General features: G+C 37.4%; 1 protein-coding gene across 1 annotated transcript; it reads left to right on the top strand.

Annotated features, from left to right (window-relative positions):
* Nucleotides 1–9,560, top strand: LOC141831973 (lysine-specific histone demethylase 1 homolog 3-like). Its single transcript, XM_074719424.1, has 8 exons — nucleotides 1–2,399; nucleotides 2,729–2,870; nucleotides 3,269–5,770; nucleotides 5,862–5,955; nucleotides 6,945–7,402; nucleotides 7,508–8,218; nucleotides 8,538–8,612; nucleotides 8,904–9,560. Exons 1-8 carry the CDS (start codon nucleotides 220–222, stop codon nucleotides 8,967–8,969), a joined length of 6,228 nt encoding a protein of 2,075 aa, XP_074575525.1. The 5' UTR covers nucleotides 1–219; the 3' UTR covers nucleotides 8,970–9,560.
* The last annotated feature ends 4,792 nt before the right edge of the window (nucleotides 9,561–14,352 follow it).

The following is a 14,352-nucleotide window of genomic DNA, read 5'->3' as shown; positions in this document are numbered from 1 at the left end:
TCTGCAGCCTCGCGACGAGGGCGCTGCGCTCGCTTTCGCTGTCCGATAATCAGGCATTTAGTCGCCCTCTCGTCGACCCCGAGACTGCTTAGCTTTTCTACCGGGTGATTTACTTGACTGCCGATGGTTGCCTGAGCGATCGACGGTTTCGGCTTCTGGGGACGGTCGGGGACGAGGGGTGATTTTGATGCGGAAAGGGGCGTGTTTGGTCGAGCGTTGATGGAAGGTGAGCATACGGGTGGTGATGTTTCTCCTGGTGGTCGTGGTTTGGTAGAGTCGGGTCGCTCGGAATCGAGGTCCGCGAGTTCCAGGATGGAGAGGAAGGGGCGGAAGAGGAAGCCTTTGCCCTCGGGTGGGGTAGAGATTGGTGTGCTTGATGAGGATGAGCGGCCGATTGGTTCCCTGTTCAATTTCAAAAAGAGTAGGGTTGCGAAGAAGGGTAAGCCCCCTTCAGGTGGAGCTAGGACCGAAAACCCTAGGTGTGATGAACAGGTACATTTGGGTGAGATGGATGATACATTGGCTAGCTTTAGGAAGAAGCTGAAGGTCCCAAAGAAGGGCAAAGCTGCTGGTGGCCTTGTATCTGAAGGTGTCAAGGATTCCCTTCCACTGGATGGGGCGAGTTTGGACAAGATGGAGGATACAGTCGGTTGCCATGGGCAGACAAGAACTTCAGGAAATCCTGGACGTAGAAAATCACGACATGCTTTAACTGAGAAAGACGAGGCAAAAGAAGTACCCCCGAGGCATGACAATAATTATTCAGATGTGGGGTTGGGAGATTCACTGTCTGCCTTTGTCAAGAGTGTTCAACCAGCCAAGAGGGTGAAGGGAACAACAGCAACCTCATGCACTGATGTTGGGATGAAGTTCAAAACCAACATGGTTTCTGCTGATGTACTTCTGAGTTCTCCTTCTGTGAAACATGGTTTATCCTTAACTCCAGATGGAACCCAAGAAAAAGTTATTAAGAGGGGTCATTTATCCTTAATTTCAGATGGATCCCAAGAAAAAGCTAGTAAGAGAAGGGGTCGTTTATCCTTAACTTCAGATGGATCCCAAGAAAAAGTTATAAAGAGAAAGAGCCGTCGAAAGTCTGAATGCAGTACTCTTCCAGACTCGAAGATCAATAACTTGTCAGAGGAGCTTTTGTGTGGGAACTCTGATGCTGGAATGTTGGTTAAAGAACAGCCTTTTTCCTCGAGGAAAAATATGTCTGGCTCATCTTTGTTTGATGAAGATATGGTGTCTGCTCCAATGGCATCTAATGTGCCTGACTCAGGTAGAACCTTCAAGCAATCACTCTGCTGTTTGACTCAGGAAGCATCTTTTGTTTCAGTCCCAGCTATTGAGGGAAGTGCAAACTTTGATAATCATGGTGGTACTGATGGACAGGAGCTATCTTTAGATGACTCAACACCTTCTTTAAGTCAGGCCCAAACTCCTTACCAAACCTCCAATGAGAAGCTACCTGAACAGGAAAATGACAAGATAACCACACAGGAGGGTTATGCTAAGCAGCCTGTTTGCCTGTCAAATTCTGTCAATGTTTTGTCTGAGATTTGCAACGGGGCGAGGATTGTACAATGCCAGACCACAATTGAGTTTCCTTCAAACAATAAGTTGTCTGCAAAAGTTGAGGAACCCAGCACTTTCCCTGGTGAAGCTATTCCTGTAGGTCCTGAAGAAATTTGTTCTCTTGGAAAGCAAAAGAAGGATCTTGCAAAGCCCTTACAGAGTGAGATGTATTTCCACCGTTGCACTGGTAAATTATCCAGGGATGAAACACCAAGACCAAATTCTGGCAATGGAAGATCCTTCTATCATGATTATAAAACATCTTCTGTGGCAAACTCTGGAGCTAATGTTGAACTTTTGTGTCCTCAAGTTTCACTAAGAAGCCAACATCAAGAGCCCCAATTAAGGTTGCATGAAACTCCTATCTTACATGATGCCTCCAAAGAACCTTCTTCCTTCATTAATAAAGTTCCCCTAACCATTGAGGATCCTGAAGCAGTGAATTTTGATGCTAAACTCAATCAGAGAGAAACCCATCAAAATGAACTACCAGTAATGTCCAACAGAAGAACTTCAGACAACCAATCTACAATTTCCCATACAAAAATGCATAGGCATGGTGACATGGCATGTGAGGGTGATGTTGATTGGGAAATCGTAATGCATGAACAAGGTTTTTTCACAAATATTCCCGCAGCTGATGAAAATCAATCTTTTAGACCAAAAGCTAAGTCATCTTTTTCAGTGGATGATGAGACTAATTTTGATTCGGTGGTGGTAGCTGCTGGCCTAAAGCCTCATGCTGTTAATCATATTGAGAAGATTAAGTTCAGGGATGTCTTTAAGCGTAGAGGTGGTCTTCAAGAATATTTGGATTGCAGGTAAACTACCTTTTCTGCGAACCTGTAGAATGTAATTTTATATACTTGTTGACAAGGAGCTATCTACTTTTGCACTTTTAGCTTTTCTGCAGTTTTCCAGAATCCCTAAAATTATTTCTTTTAATGATGGCATTTTTTGCATTTTCCAATTTGAGATAGTTAGTGTGTTTTACTATGTTTTGCTTTTCCCTCACAACACTATTAAATCTTTCATTTATATTTGGCACTACAAAAATATAAAAGATGATTCATGATCTTTTCAAGGTGTGCTTGACTTTTCTGTTGATTACTTTGTTAACTGGACAAGTATTTTTTACTTTGAATGGCAGGAATTTCATTTTAGGATGTTGGAGTAAAGATGTCAAGCACATACTCCCTCTTACGAGCTGTGGCATAAGTTATGTTCCTTCAAATGATGAACTGCCACGTCAAACCCTCATTCGTGAAATCTACATGTTTCTTGACTGTAATGTAAGTTACTTTTCCCCCTCATAGAAGTCATACGGGTCTTTTAAATCTTAGTTTTGATAGCTATCTTTCTGATATTTTGCATTGTCATTCAATACCTGCAATCAGATCATATTTATTTTGTGTCAATTTGCATAGCAAAGTCTTAGTACATATCTGTGTACGTAAGGCTTCATGTTCCTAAACTTTTTACTCTCCCGGAGAGTAATTTTACTCCCTTATTTTGGACATCTTTTAAAATTACATACACTTTTGGCTAAGTGTTGATTTTTACCTTCCTCAATATTTCAACTTGTGAAGATCTGTTTTGATACTCTTGGATATGTTTTTCTTGTTTTGATTGAAACCATGCCTCTAGCACCATGAGCTTAGAAATCCAGCTGCTAATAACCTTCTTGCAGGGTTACATTAATGCAGGAATTGCTTCAGATCAAGGCGAAGTGAAGCTTGGTAGTCTATCTTATCATGGAGTTACACAAGGGCTGCTAGAAGAGGGAGATTATACGGTGACAGATGGCTTGGACAAAGTTGCCAACAACTTGTATCAGGTTAAACTTTTAGAGAATACGGCAATGCCAAATAACAATCTCACTGAAGTTCAGAAAAACATGACCTTGGCCACAGGAAATGATGAAGGTAAGAGTTTCCTGCCACCTTGTGGCAGATTGGAACATTCTCTAAATGTTCAAGTGAATGGGCAGACTAAGATAGAGCAAGACGCAGTGCCAGCAGTTACTGCATGTGATACAGAATGCTTCACAACTTCTATAGTAGGGAACATAGGGTGCTCAGACTCAGAATGCAACTTAAGGAATGTGATTGACAAATATACTTCACATGATGAAGGGACTAGACATGGTGATGCTTGTAAAGAACACAATGCCGAAACTTGTAATGCTCCAATAGCTTGTCAACAAATTGACACCATTGATTGTGGATCAATAATTGATGTTTCCTCAAAGCATGAACTGGCTTTCTCTGATATAGATAGCGTAGAAAAAATTAAGAATGGACATGCTAATATTCATTTGACATCTATACATTCTTCAGAAGCAGATGCTTGTGCTAAATCCAATCTAAATATTGGGAATAGGATAATTATTGTTGGAGCAGGGCCTTCTGGCATAACTGCCGCACGCCATTTGCATCGACAGGGCTTTTGTGTGACAGTGCTTGAGGCTCGAGATAGAATTGGTGGTCGTGTATACACAGATCACTCCTCACTTTCAGTTCCTGTTGATCTTGGTGCCAGCATCATCACTGGTGTAGAGGCTGATGTTGCTACTGAAAGAAGGCCAGATCCATCATCTTTAATTTGTAGTCAGTTAGGTCTTGAGTTGACTGTTTTAAACAGTGATTGCCCACTCTATGATATAGTCACGGGGGATAAAGTCCCAAGTGATTTAGATGAAGCATTGGAAATTGAATATAATAGTCTTCTTGATGACATGGAACTTCTTGTGGCACAACATCATGAGAGTGCAATGAACATGTCTCTTGAGGATGGACTGGAATATGCCATTATGTGTCGGCACATGTCCAAGACAATATCTGATATAGTCACAGAGTTTGATAAACCAAACTTAGTTAATAATCCTACAAAGGTAGCTGCCCTTGTGAATTCTTCATCTTCTAGATCGGCAGATTGTGTTGACAATGAACTTAAAACGAATGTTTTGAGCCCCTTGGAGCGCAGAGTGATGAATTGGCACTTTGCACATTTGGAATATGGTTGTGCTGCACCACTCACGGATGTATCTCTGCCTCACTGGAATCAAGATGATGTGTATGGAGGATTTGGTGGCCCTCACTGTATGATTAAAGGGGGATACAGCACAGTTGTAGAAAGTCTAGGCATGGGACTTGATATTCAACTGAACCAAAATGTTTCAGAGATAATCTATGACACTAATGAAACAGATAGGGGCCTTCAAGATGAAAAAAAGGTTAAAGTAATTACCTCAAGTGGAAAGGAATTTGTAGGGGATGCAGCCTTGATCACTGTGCCACTTGGTTGCCTTAAGGCAGAGACTATAAAATTTTCTCCTGCCTTACCAGATTGGAAGCAGGCTTCTATACAGAGGCTTGGCTTCGGTGTGCTGAATAAAGTCATCTTGGAGTTCTCTACAGTTTTTTGGGATGATAATGTTGATTACTTTGGTGCCACTGCTGAAGAAACTAATCAAAGGGGACAATGTTTTATGTTTTGGAATGTAAAGAAGACAGTTGGTGCACCTGTTCTTATAGCACTTGTTGTTGGAAAGTCAGCTAAGGATGGACAGACTTTTGGCAGCTCTGATCATGTCAACCATGCTTTGCTGGTTCTTCGTAAGCTTTTTGGTGAAGCAGCTGTACCAGATCCAGTTGCATCTGTTGTGACAAATTGGGGTATGGATCCATTCAGTAGGGGTGCTTATTCTTATGTTGCTATTGGAGCTTCTGGTGATGACTACGATATTTTGGGAAGACCAGTTGCAAACTGTTTATTTTTTGCAGGTGAAGCAACGTGTAAAGAGCACCCTGATACTGTTGGTGGTGCTATGATGAGTGGTCTCCGAGAAGCAGTACGTATTATGGACATCTTGACCACTGGCAAAGATTACCTAGCAGAGGTAGAATTGATGGAAGCTATTCAAAGACAGTCTGACAGTGAATGGAATGAAGTAAAAGACTTATCAAAGCAACTTGATGCATGCAAACTAGGTGCAATATGCAAAAGCTCTTCAGATGGCAAGCATACAATGTCCTCAAAGGATTCTGTATTACAGGACTTATTCTTTAGTGCAAAAACTACATCTGGACGGCTTCATCTGGCTAAAGAATTATTGCGTCTTCCTGTTGAATGTCTAAAATCTTTCACTGGGACTAAAGAAGGACTTGACACACTGAACACTTGGATCCTTGTAAGATTTTTTTTTTTTGATAAATTTTTATGAGCAAACTTCATGATTAATATGTAAATGAACTCATTCCCCTCCCTCATCATGAAAACAGGATTCTTTGGGAAAAAATTCAGCACAACTCTTGCGACACTGTGTTCGCTTGCTTGTACTTGTATCAACTGATTTAGTTGCTGTTCGCTTATCAGGTATTCTATTTTTCAAATGATATTTTGTTTCAGAACTGTGTCTTCCATGTTATTATTCATCCTCTTTCTTTTAGATTGAGCTGTCACTTATATTACATTGGGTACCAACTTCTGAAGCTTTATCTGTTTGCATTAGTTATGTATCTTTCTAGAGCACATTTTGTTCTTAGCTGTCGCAGATTCAGATATATAATTTTTGTATGACATATTTCATATGGCAATTCAGTGGGGTGTCAACAGGTCATGCCATGGTCAGGCAAGGCCTGGTGGAAACCATGCTAAGCTCTGATGCTACCCACAACATCGCCCTAGGTCCACCATGGACTCAGGATGATGTGCTTGTGCTAGCTCACGGGCCATGAATTTAGTAATAAATATCATAAGATAAATATTTAAAAAAATAATGTTTCTAAATCTGAAATGTTAAACTAATATTTTATTAGATATATATATCTATATATATATTTAAAAAATATGACTTATTTGATAGATTTTAATTTTTTTAAAAATTATTTTAGGGATAAAAATTGGTAATTTATATAATTTTATGTAGAAAAATTAAAAATTCTTATCGGCCATGAAAGGCTTGAGTCCAGGCCAGGAGACTTACTCCTTACATAACCCACACTCAATCTGGTTTAGCTAGTTTGACACCTATTGTATAATGATGATATATATGGTCAATTTATGAAAGTCTGTACTTTACTTCTTTTTCCTCTGTTTTTTAATACTGGAAGGCAATGTTCTCTATTGGTGTAACATTATGTGAGGTTTACCAATCAGTGACATGTGCTAAGGTTGATGGAGACAAAATCTTTGTAGATTTTGAGGTATCTTGGATCATTATTGAACAAGAAGGGGATATTGATGTTGATATATTTTAATACCCTTTTATCATGAATTTATTTAGATATTTAACTGCAGTTATGTTCAATGAACACTTATCTCTAATTAAGCATTGTTTAGCTAAAATGTTCTTTCTTTTATAGGAATTGGAAGAACCATTAAGGAGAAGGTTTGTGTCCATACTAGTCGTGATATTCGTTCTGTGGCAAGCCAACTTGTCAGGATGTGGATAGAAGTTTTCCGCAAGGAAAAGGCTATTAATGGCCTGAAGTTACTAAGGCAAGCAGCAGGATCAGAACTCTCCAAAGTAAGATCTAAGGATGGAAAGCCTCATCTGCGTGCAACTACTGAGACATCAGAAAGTAGATGCAATATGCAAGGTCGTTCATCTTCTGAAAGTCATTCACCATCTAAAGCAAACAATAGAAAGACTGACATTGCAGCTACAAAGTTAGAACCATCATTGTGCATAAAATCTGATGTCAAATTATTGCATTCCGAGAGAATGGTGCCTGCAAAGAATAGTTTAGCTGTTTCTGAAGAAATTGCAACTTTTGCTGCCATAGAATCTGCACGAGCTGCTGCTCTGAAAGTTGCAAAGGTTTCCTGCTAAATTTTCAAGTCCAATAATTGAATTTTTATTTACGCGAGTTAATACTTCTTTGTGATGGAATGTGCTAAATTCAAAATTTGGTGTTTATTGTAGGCATATGCAACTTCAGAAGCAGAGGTCACCACAGTGCGTGAGCTTCCAAAGATACCATCTTTCCATAAATTTGCAAGGCGTGAACACACTGTACAAATTGATGAATTGGATAGAAGGAGGCAGTCTGATGGCAATTTTGTAAGGCTAGATTGTGCGTCAGAAATAGATTCAAGAAACTGCAGAGTTAGGGATTGGTCTGTTGATTTTAATGTTGCATGTGGTAATATGGATAATTCAAAATTGTCTGGTGATAACTACACTCATTCTAGCTATTCAAATGAATTAGCATATGCATCAAATGCAAGGGAACATTCTGGAGAAAGTGTAGCAATAGATAGCAGAATGACTAGAGCATGGGTTGATACAGATACGGCTGGTAGTGGAGGCGTCAAGGATTCTGTTGCCATAGAGAGATGGCAGTCACAGGCAATGGATGCGGATGCAGATTTTTACAACAGTATGCATATAAGAGATGAGGAAGAGTTCGACAAGGAAGTGTTACCAGATGTAAGAAACCAGTATCACAGTGGGGATGGTGCTGCCTTAGAATTTGAAGAAAACAAATCATTGTTTGAAAAAAAAGTAAGAGGAGTCCACCATATTAAACAGGGGGTTGTGGACTTTGTGGCTTCCTTACTGATGCCTTTATACAGAATTAGGAAGATTGACCGAGAAGGATACAAAGTCATAATGAAGAAAGCTGCAACCAAGGCAAATCCTTATTCTTTCTTTTAAGTTGCAAACACAGTACAATTCACTTGTTTTTAGCTTCCTGCATATTTTATCTGGAGATAAATGAAGAGTTTTTTTTTATCTACTCAACTATTTTGATTTGTCTGTTCCAGACCATGTCTCTCTCTCTCTCTCTCATTTATCATGATCCAAATATTGGATCCAGGGTATATTTGATATGATAAGATACCGATCTCATTTTAATTTCATCTTGATAATTTGATATATCAACTAACTTTTATAAATTTATAGTTTACAAAAAATTAATTCTTATATTCCTTTGCTTTGACTTTGCCAGGTAATGGAACAATGTACAGAGAGAGAAAAAACTATGGCTATGTATGATTTTCTTGATTTTAGACGGAAGAACAAGGTTGGTTCCATTTCTCATATAATAACAATATCCACTTACTCATGCAAAAAATCTTTGTAAAATGCTAAAGATGTTTACATATATTTAGCAACTTTGGAAGTTTGATCAATTTTCTTTAACTAGTCATGCTCTTATCTTTTTGATTTGTTATCTTTAGTGTACTATCGTGTTTTGCATCATAGATGTTACTGCCAATGTGTCAGTAACATTTCATCTCCAGAGGAAGTAATTTTATTTTTTAGGATTTACTATTTTTGTGTTTTCACTATCTACGGTTTTTTTTTGTTGCAGATTAGATCTTTTGTGGACAAATTGATTGAAAGACACTTGACTATGAATCAGAGTGGAAAGTTGTGATGTTGCTAGGGAATGCCTCAGAATTTGGACATACTCAAAGTGCTGTTGTGTAATTGATACAAGTCCTACATGATTTATGGATTTGACTGCAGTGTGGATGGAATCAGAAATGGCAAGAACATCAGTTTGGGTTAGCTGTATTGAATGCTTGTGATGTTCAATGTCAAGCTAAATGAATATATCTTGATTGGTTTTATGGGCTACTTGCTGCCATATGAATGCACCTTCAAGATTTGTCCTTGAGGACTCAGCAATTTCTTCCTTCAAGTTTGGCTTCTCAGAAAGAAATGCAAAGGTGATAGATAGGTCATAGTGTTTGAGAGCATGGATAATCATGGTATTTTGTGCAGTATGTTAGGAAACTGAGTTCTGACAAATATTTTGTAGTATTATGTCTACATGATGTAGTTTTACTGCTATCGTCCCATTCGACAAATTACAGTCGCAAGTCACAGAATTTCCTTATTCTTTTGATCAAGGATTCATAGATGAGTGCAGACTTTTGCTTTTTTTCTTGCTGTACAGTTATGGAATTCATATTGCTGATACCCTTTGTAACCTTTCACCAAGAAAATTAACACTTTATTTTGATGACAGTATTCTCAATTTTTGTTGGTGTTTCCTTAAATGGCATGTATACTTGTAGAACCTTATTTTCTGTTTGTTAGGTTGTTGTGATAATATTGTCAGTTGCACAGTTGCATGTAGAGGATTCCACCACGAACTCTCATGGTCCACATGCACTATAATTAATGGTCACTGAATGATTCACCTTATCATTCATTTGGCGTGTCACCTCAACATCCTATGCTGCATAAACTTATTCAACGATACTCTATAGTTGCTAACTAGCTGTCACATCTGTCTTGTGATCATAGTTAGAAGATATTATTGATTATTATTCAGGTTTTGCATAATTGCTAATTGATGCAGTTGGATAGTTGATCGTAGAGCTTGGATTAGTCATCTAAACTATATTCAACAGCCTATTAATCAATAAATCCTCAAGGCCCGGGTAAATCATAGTCAAGTACCATGATGGGTCAATTTCATTTTCTTCCATGTCACTCATAAAAGAAAAATGCAGTCCTCCAGTCTGTTGCGCTTGTATCCATTTTTCTTTCCCATGTGTTGATCCTGCAACACATATCAATGAAAACCCGTATCAGTTAGCTCATGTATAGCTGATTTGAATTGTCATGAGTACCACAATTAGGTCCAATTTCATTTTCTTCCATGTCATTCATAAAAGAAAAACATGCAATATATTGCCTTTGTATCCATTCTTCTGTACCATGCATTGATCCTGCAACACATATCTTGAAAAACTGTATCAGTGAGCTCATACATAGCTGATTTGAAATTTCATGACTTAAGATTGTTATGATCTGTTGCTGTATATTGCATGAGAATTGGAGCAGATATGGTGCAATTGAAGCACTCTGTTGGTTATACGAGACTGACATGTCTTATGTGACATTGATTTTTACGTGCCACACATCAATAATCATGGAGCACTAGCAATGATCTATACAACATTTGATGTGCTTTTTAGTTTCTGAGAAAAACTTCCTGATATGCTATAAAACATGAAAAACAAGAGAATTCCTGTCATATTTCGTCTATTTGGATAATCTTTGTGAATCATTTTCCATTGTACTTATAAAGGTTTGATTTTGTGGCGATGACAGTTTCTCATTTACCTTCTTAATTTGGTATCAATTCCTCTTTTTAAAGTTCTTGATAATTGAAACATACATCTTCCGAGATCATGCTTTTGAGAGCAACTTCTCAGTCTGTACTATACTTTTTTCAGTTTCATTACTTCAGTTGTCCTAAGTTAGTGATTCTTTGACATATTTGTAATGGTGGTATTCGACATGTGTGTTGATGTGAGGTTAATTTCATTATAATCTTCCCTCTCGTGTAGAACTTTGTAAATGATTTTTCGTTTGACTAAATTATTGGTTTTAAGTGCATCATCATCATAGTATTTTACAAGAAAGGTTCTTTTATCTGTCTCATAGAATAAGTTGTATTAGTTGATACTTGATACTGACTTAAACTTCTTGAAGTTGTTTTGTTGTAAGCATTTGTAATTTGATTTCTTTACACAGTTTAACTAGTACTGTCCCATGCACATGTATCAGTTAGGCTGTCATTGTGTGCTTGTGTGAATGGTGAAATAACTCAATGTAGATTATTTCACAGTCACATCTGTCTGTTGGTTTTTTTAGTCACTAAAGTAAGGAGTTTTATAAGCTACGAATTTGAAACACACTTTTGATTGTTTGTTACTAGAAAAATCCAGGTATTGTAAATTATATTTTCCATCTGGGTTGCATGTGACATGCTAATATCTATCATTCAAAACTATCTTTTGTAGTTGTGAATTATAAGGTGTCTGTGTCACACCATGTAATTTCAATTTTTTTCTTCAAAATTTCTTCATAGTGTTATAATATTGTGAGCTATATGAGTGTCCAAGATCTTCCTTGTAGAACCTCCCTGTGTACATGTTTTGCTATTTCTTATGGCTGAGAGCCTGCAATTGTGTTTTAGTCTGTATTACTGGACATTTATTCCATATGGCCTGCATCTGCTCAGTAACTGATGATCTAGTACTACAAGAAAATATCAGGCAACTAAACGTGTACACCACAGCTATGGACTCCATATAGCAATTGCTGGTACTACAAGAAATGAGTATACAAAGTGTTGGGTTGTGATTAATGATTTATACTGTATCAAAACTGTTTTGGTATGACAATGGAGTGGCTCAGTCACTCAGGATACTTGGTGCTTATATATCAGAGTAAACTACAGAGGCTGCTCCCTGATTGGAGTACAGGAATCAGTAAGTCTTCCTCTCCTTGCCTGTTGTGATTACTTCTGAATCCTCATTTTGATGCTTATTTGTACTATTACTTTCTTCACTATGCATGGTTGATGCATTGCTCAAATCAGAGGCCTGGTATTTGAGTGATCACAACTTTGAAATCCTTAAAGTTGGAAATCAATTAGGCATTTTATGGGAGTTTGCCTTAACTATATACCTGACTTGGGATTTTATCTGCATCATCTCATTTCCAACAAATGCCTTGGACATTGCCTTGTGTTATCATGGGCATTGTAAGGTTTGATATACTTTAGAGAATACTTCATATACACTAATCGTGTTGTGAGTTCCGTGCATTTTTTTTCTTTGACACCTTTGATATATATGTGAGGCTCTGGATGATGTATTTGCTTGGCTTTTTTTGGTGCTAGAGAGAAGCTTAACTTTATTTCTAAGGCTATTAACTAAGCATGTTGTTCATCCATGATGTATTGAGTCAAAATTTAACCTATCTCTCTAGGCTATTAAATATGTAGGTAAGAGCAATGCATTAGAGAGTATATTTTTGCCGAGGCATTTGGGATATTGGATATTTTAGTTTCTCTAGTGGAAGATTCATTTGTTTCTTTGAGTAGAAAACTTGGTTGGAGCGAAGGCATAGTTTTGGTTCCAGGTTTGTTTTCACTAAATGCTGGTACAGGAAGTCTTGACTAGTTACATTCTGACCATGGGAAGCTCAGGAGCCTTTGTTTTTCCTATGTGCTCAATGAACATCGTCTATTTGTCCCATGTACTTCGACATATTTATAACAAAAGCACCGATATCTTCTGTTGGAATCCAACATGCTGGGAAAAGGTGTACTTTCTTGGTCTGGTTCACGCAAACTTAATATCACACCTTGCTTGGACCTTATTAATCACATAACCTTTGTTGTGATTCTAAAACTTGAAGAAATTGTTGATACCTTGTGACACTCATGGTCTACCATTTGCAGCGCTGTGTACATTCCATGTTCTTGTTTTCTGTTTACTACCTGTTATTAGGTTAAGGTAATTGAGCTCATCTTGGCAACAGCTTAAATCTATCAAATGTGGAGATCAGCTGCTATAAATTCTCTGTGCCTCTCATATGCAATGGTTAACAATTTGAAGTTACAAATATTGATTTTGGTTTAGATAGAACTGAAGGGCCTTGGTTTGTAATGAATGTAAAATATGTTTTAGTTTATTTTGTTTGGTTCAGTTTTTGTTTTTGCTTAGTGGAAACTCATTATTGTTATAATGATTTGAAGTTAGCAAAGCAAGCAACAGGATCAGAACTATTCAAAGTAAGATCTAAGGATGGAAAGCGCTATCTTCATTCCACTACAGAGACATCAGAAAATAGATACAAAATACAAGTTTATCTGGAAGTCATTGGCCATCTAAAACAAACAACAGAATGGCCGACATTGCAACCGCGAAATTAGAACCAACAGCGGGTCTAAGTTCTGATGTCCATTCATTGCATTCCTAGAGAATGGTGCCTGCAAAGAAAACTTAACTTAAGCTGCATCTGAAGAATGAGCTCCAATTTTGCTGATCTGTAGTAGCTAATTCAAATTTTGAGTATGCTTGTTAATACTTCTTTGCTAGATGCAATGTGCTAAATTCAGGTTTTGATGATTTACTGTAGGCAAAGCAACTAGGCCACCTCTTTTTGGGAGCTTCCAAAGATCCATCTTTCCATAAATTTTGAAGGTGAGAATACTGCAATTCTATGAATTGGATGCAAGAAGGGGAGGCAAGAATGTGTATCAGAAATAGATCCAAGAAACTGCAGAGTAAGGGATTGGTCTATCGATTCTAGCGTTTCTCGTGATGATTTATATGATTCAAAAGTACTCAGTGCAGAAATACAAATGAATTAGCATAGGCTTCAAGTGCCAGTGGCAGTCACTGGCCATGGATGCTGAAGCTAATTTCTACAGAAGTATTCATATAAGAGATGAGGAAGAGTGTCACACTGGTTTGAAGATCAAATTATGTTTTTGAAAGATCAAGGAGAGTCAAATATAGAAAGAAAGTCTGGGTGTCATGATAAAATTGTTACTGTGTATCTAAATCATGAGTTGCTTCAAAAATAAGTCTTATAAAATCAGGTAAAATTGCATTAATAGCATTCGAAATTGGCGAAAATTTCGTGTACTGCCTTTTAAATAGAGTTATATACACGAATGACCATTTGAAGTTTCAACTATGATTTTAATCACCTTTTTTTAGTTAATCATAATCTCTCCTTATACTTAGTTGTCATGCCAATTAATTAGGTTAATGTCACATATTTTTTTTATAGTTGTGTATCATCTTTATATTATAATAGTAATAATAATAATATTATTATTATGGATACTTTTAAGATGTAAGTTATTGTGCATTCATAGTCAACTTTGTTTATTTAGTGGGAGAATTGTCTCTCTCAATCTTTCACATCTTCTCCATTCAATTAATTTTGAATTGTCAATGTCATTCTAATTAAAACACCCAATGCCTTTTACCCATATT

This window comes from Curcuma longa, chromosome 7, assembly GCF_044706935.1.
Source record: "Curcuma longa cultivar G26 ecotype Majalengka, Jawa Barat chromosome 7, ITB_CL_G26_1.1, whole genome shotgun sequence".
NCBI classification, from domain to species: Eukaryota; Viridiplantae; Streptophyta; class Magnoliopsida; order Zingiberales; family Zingiberaceae; genus Curcuma; species Curcuma longa.
This window is presented reverse-complemented; position numbering and strand designations above follow the sequence as displayed.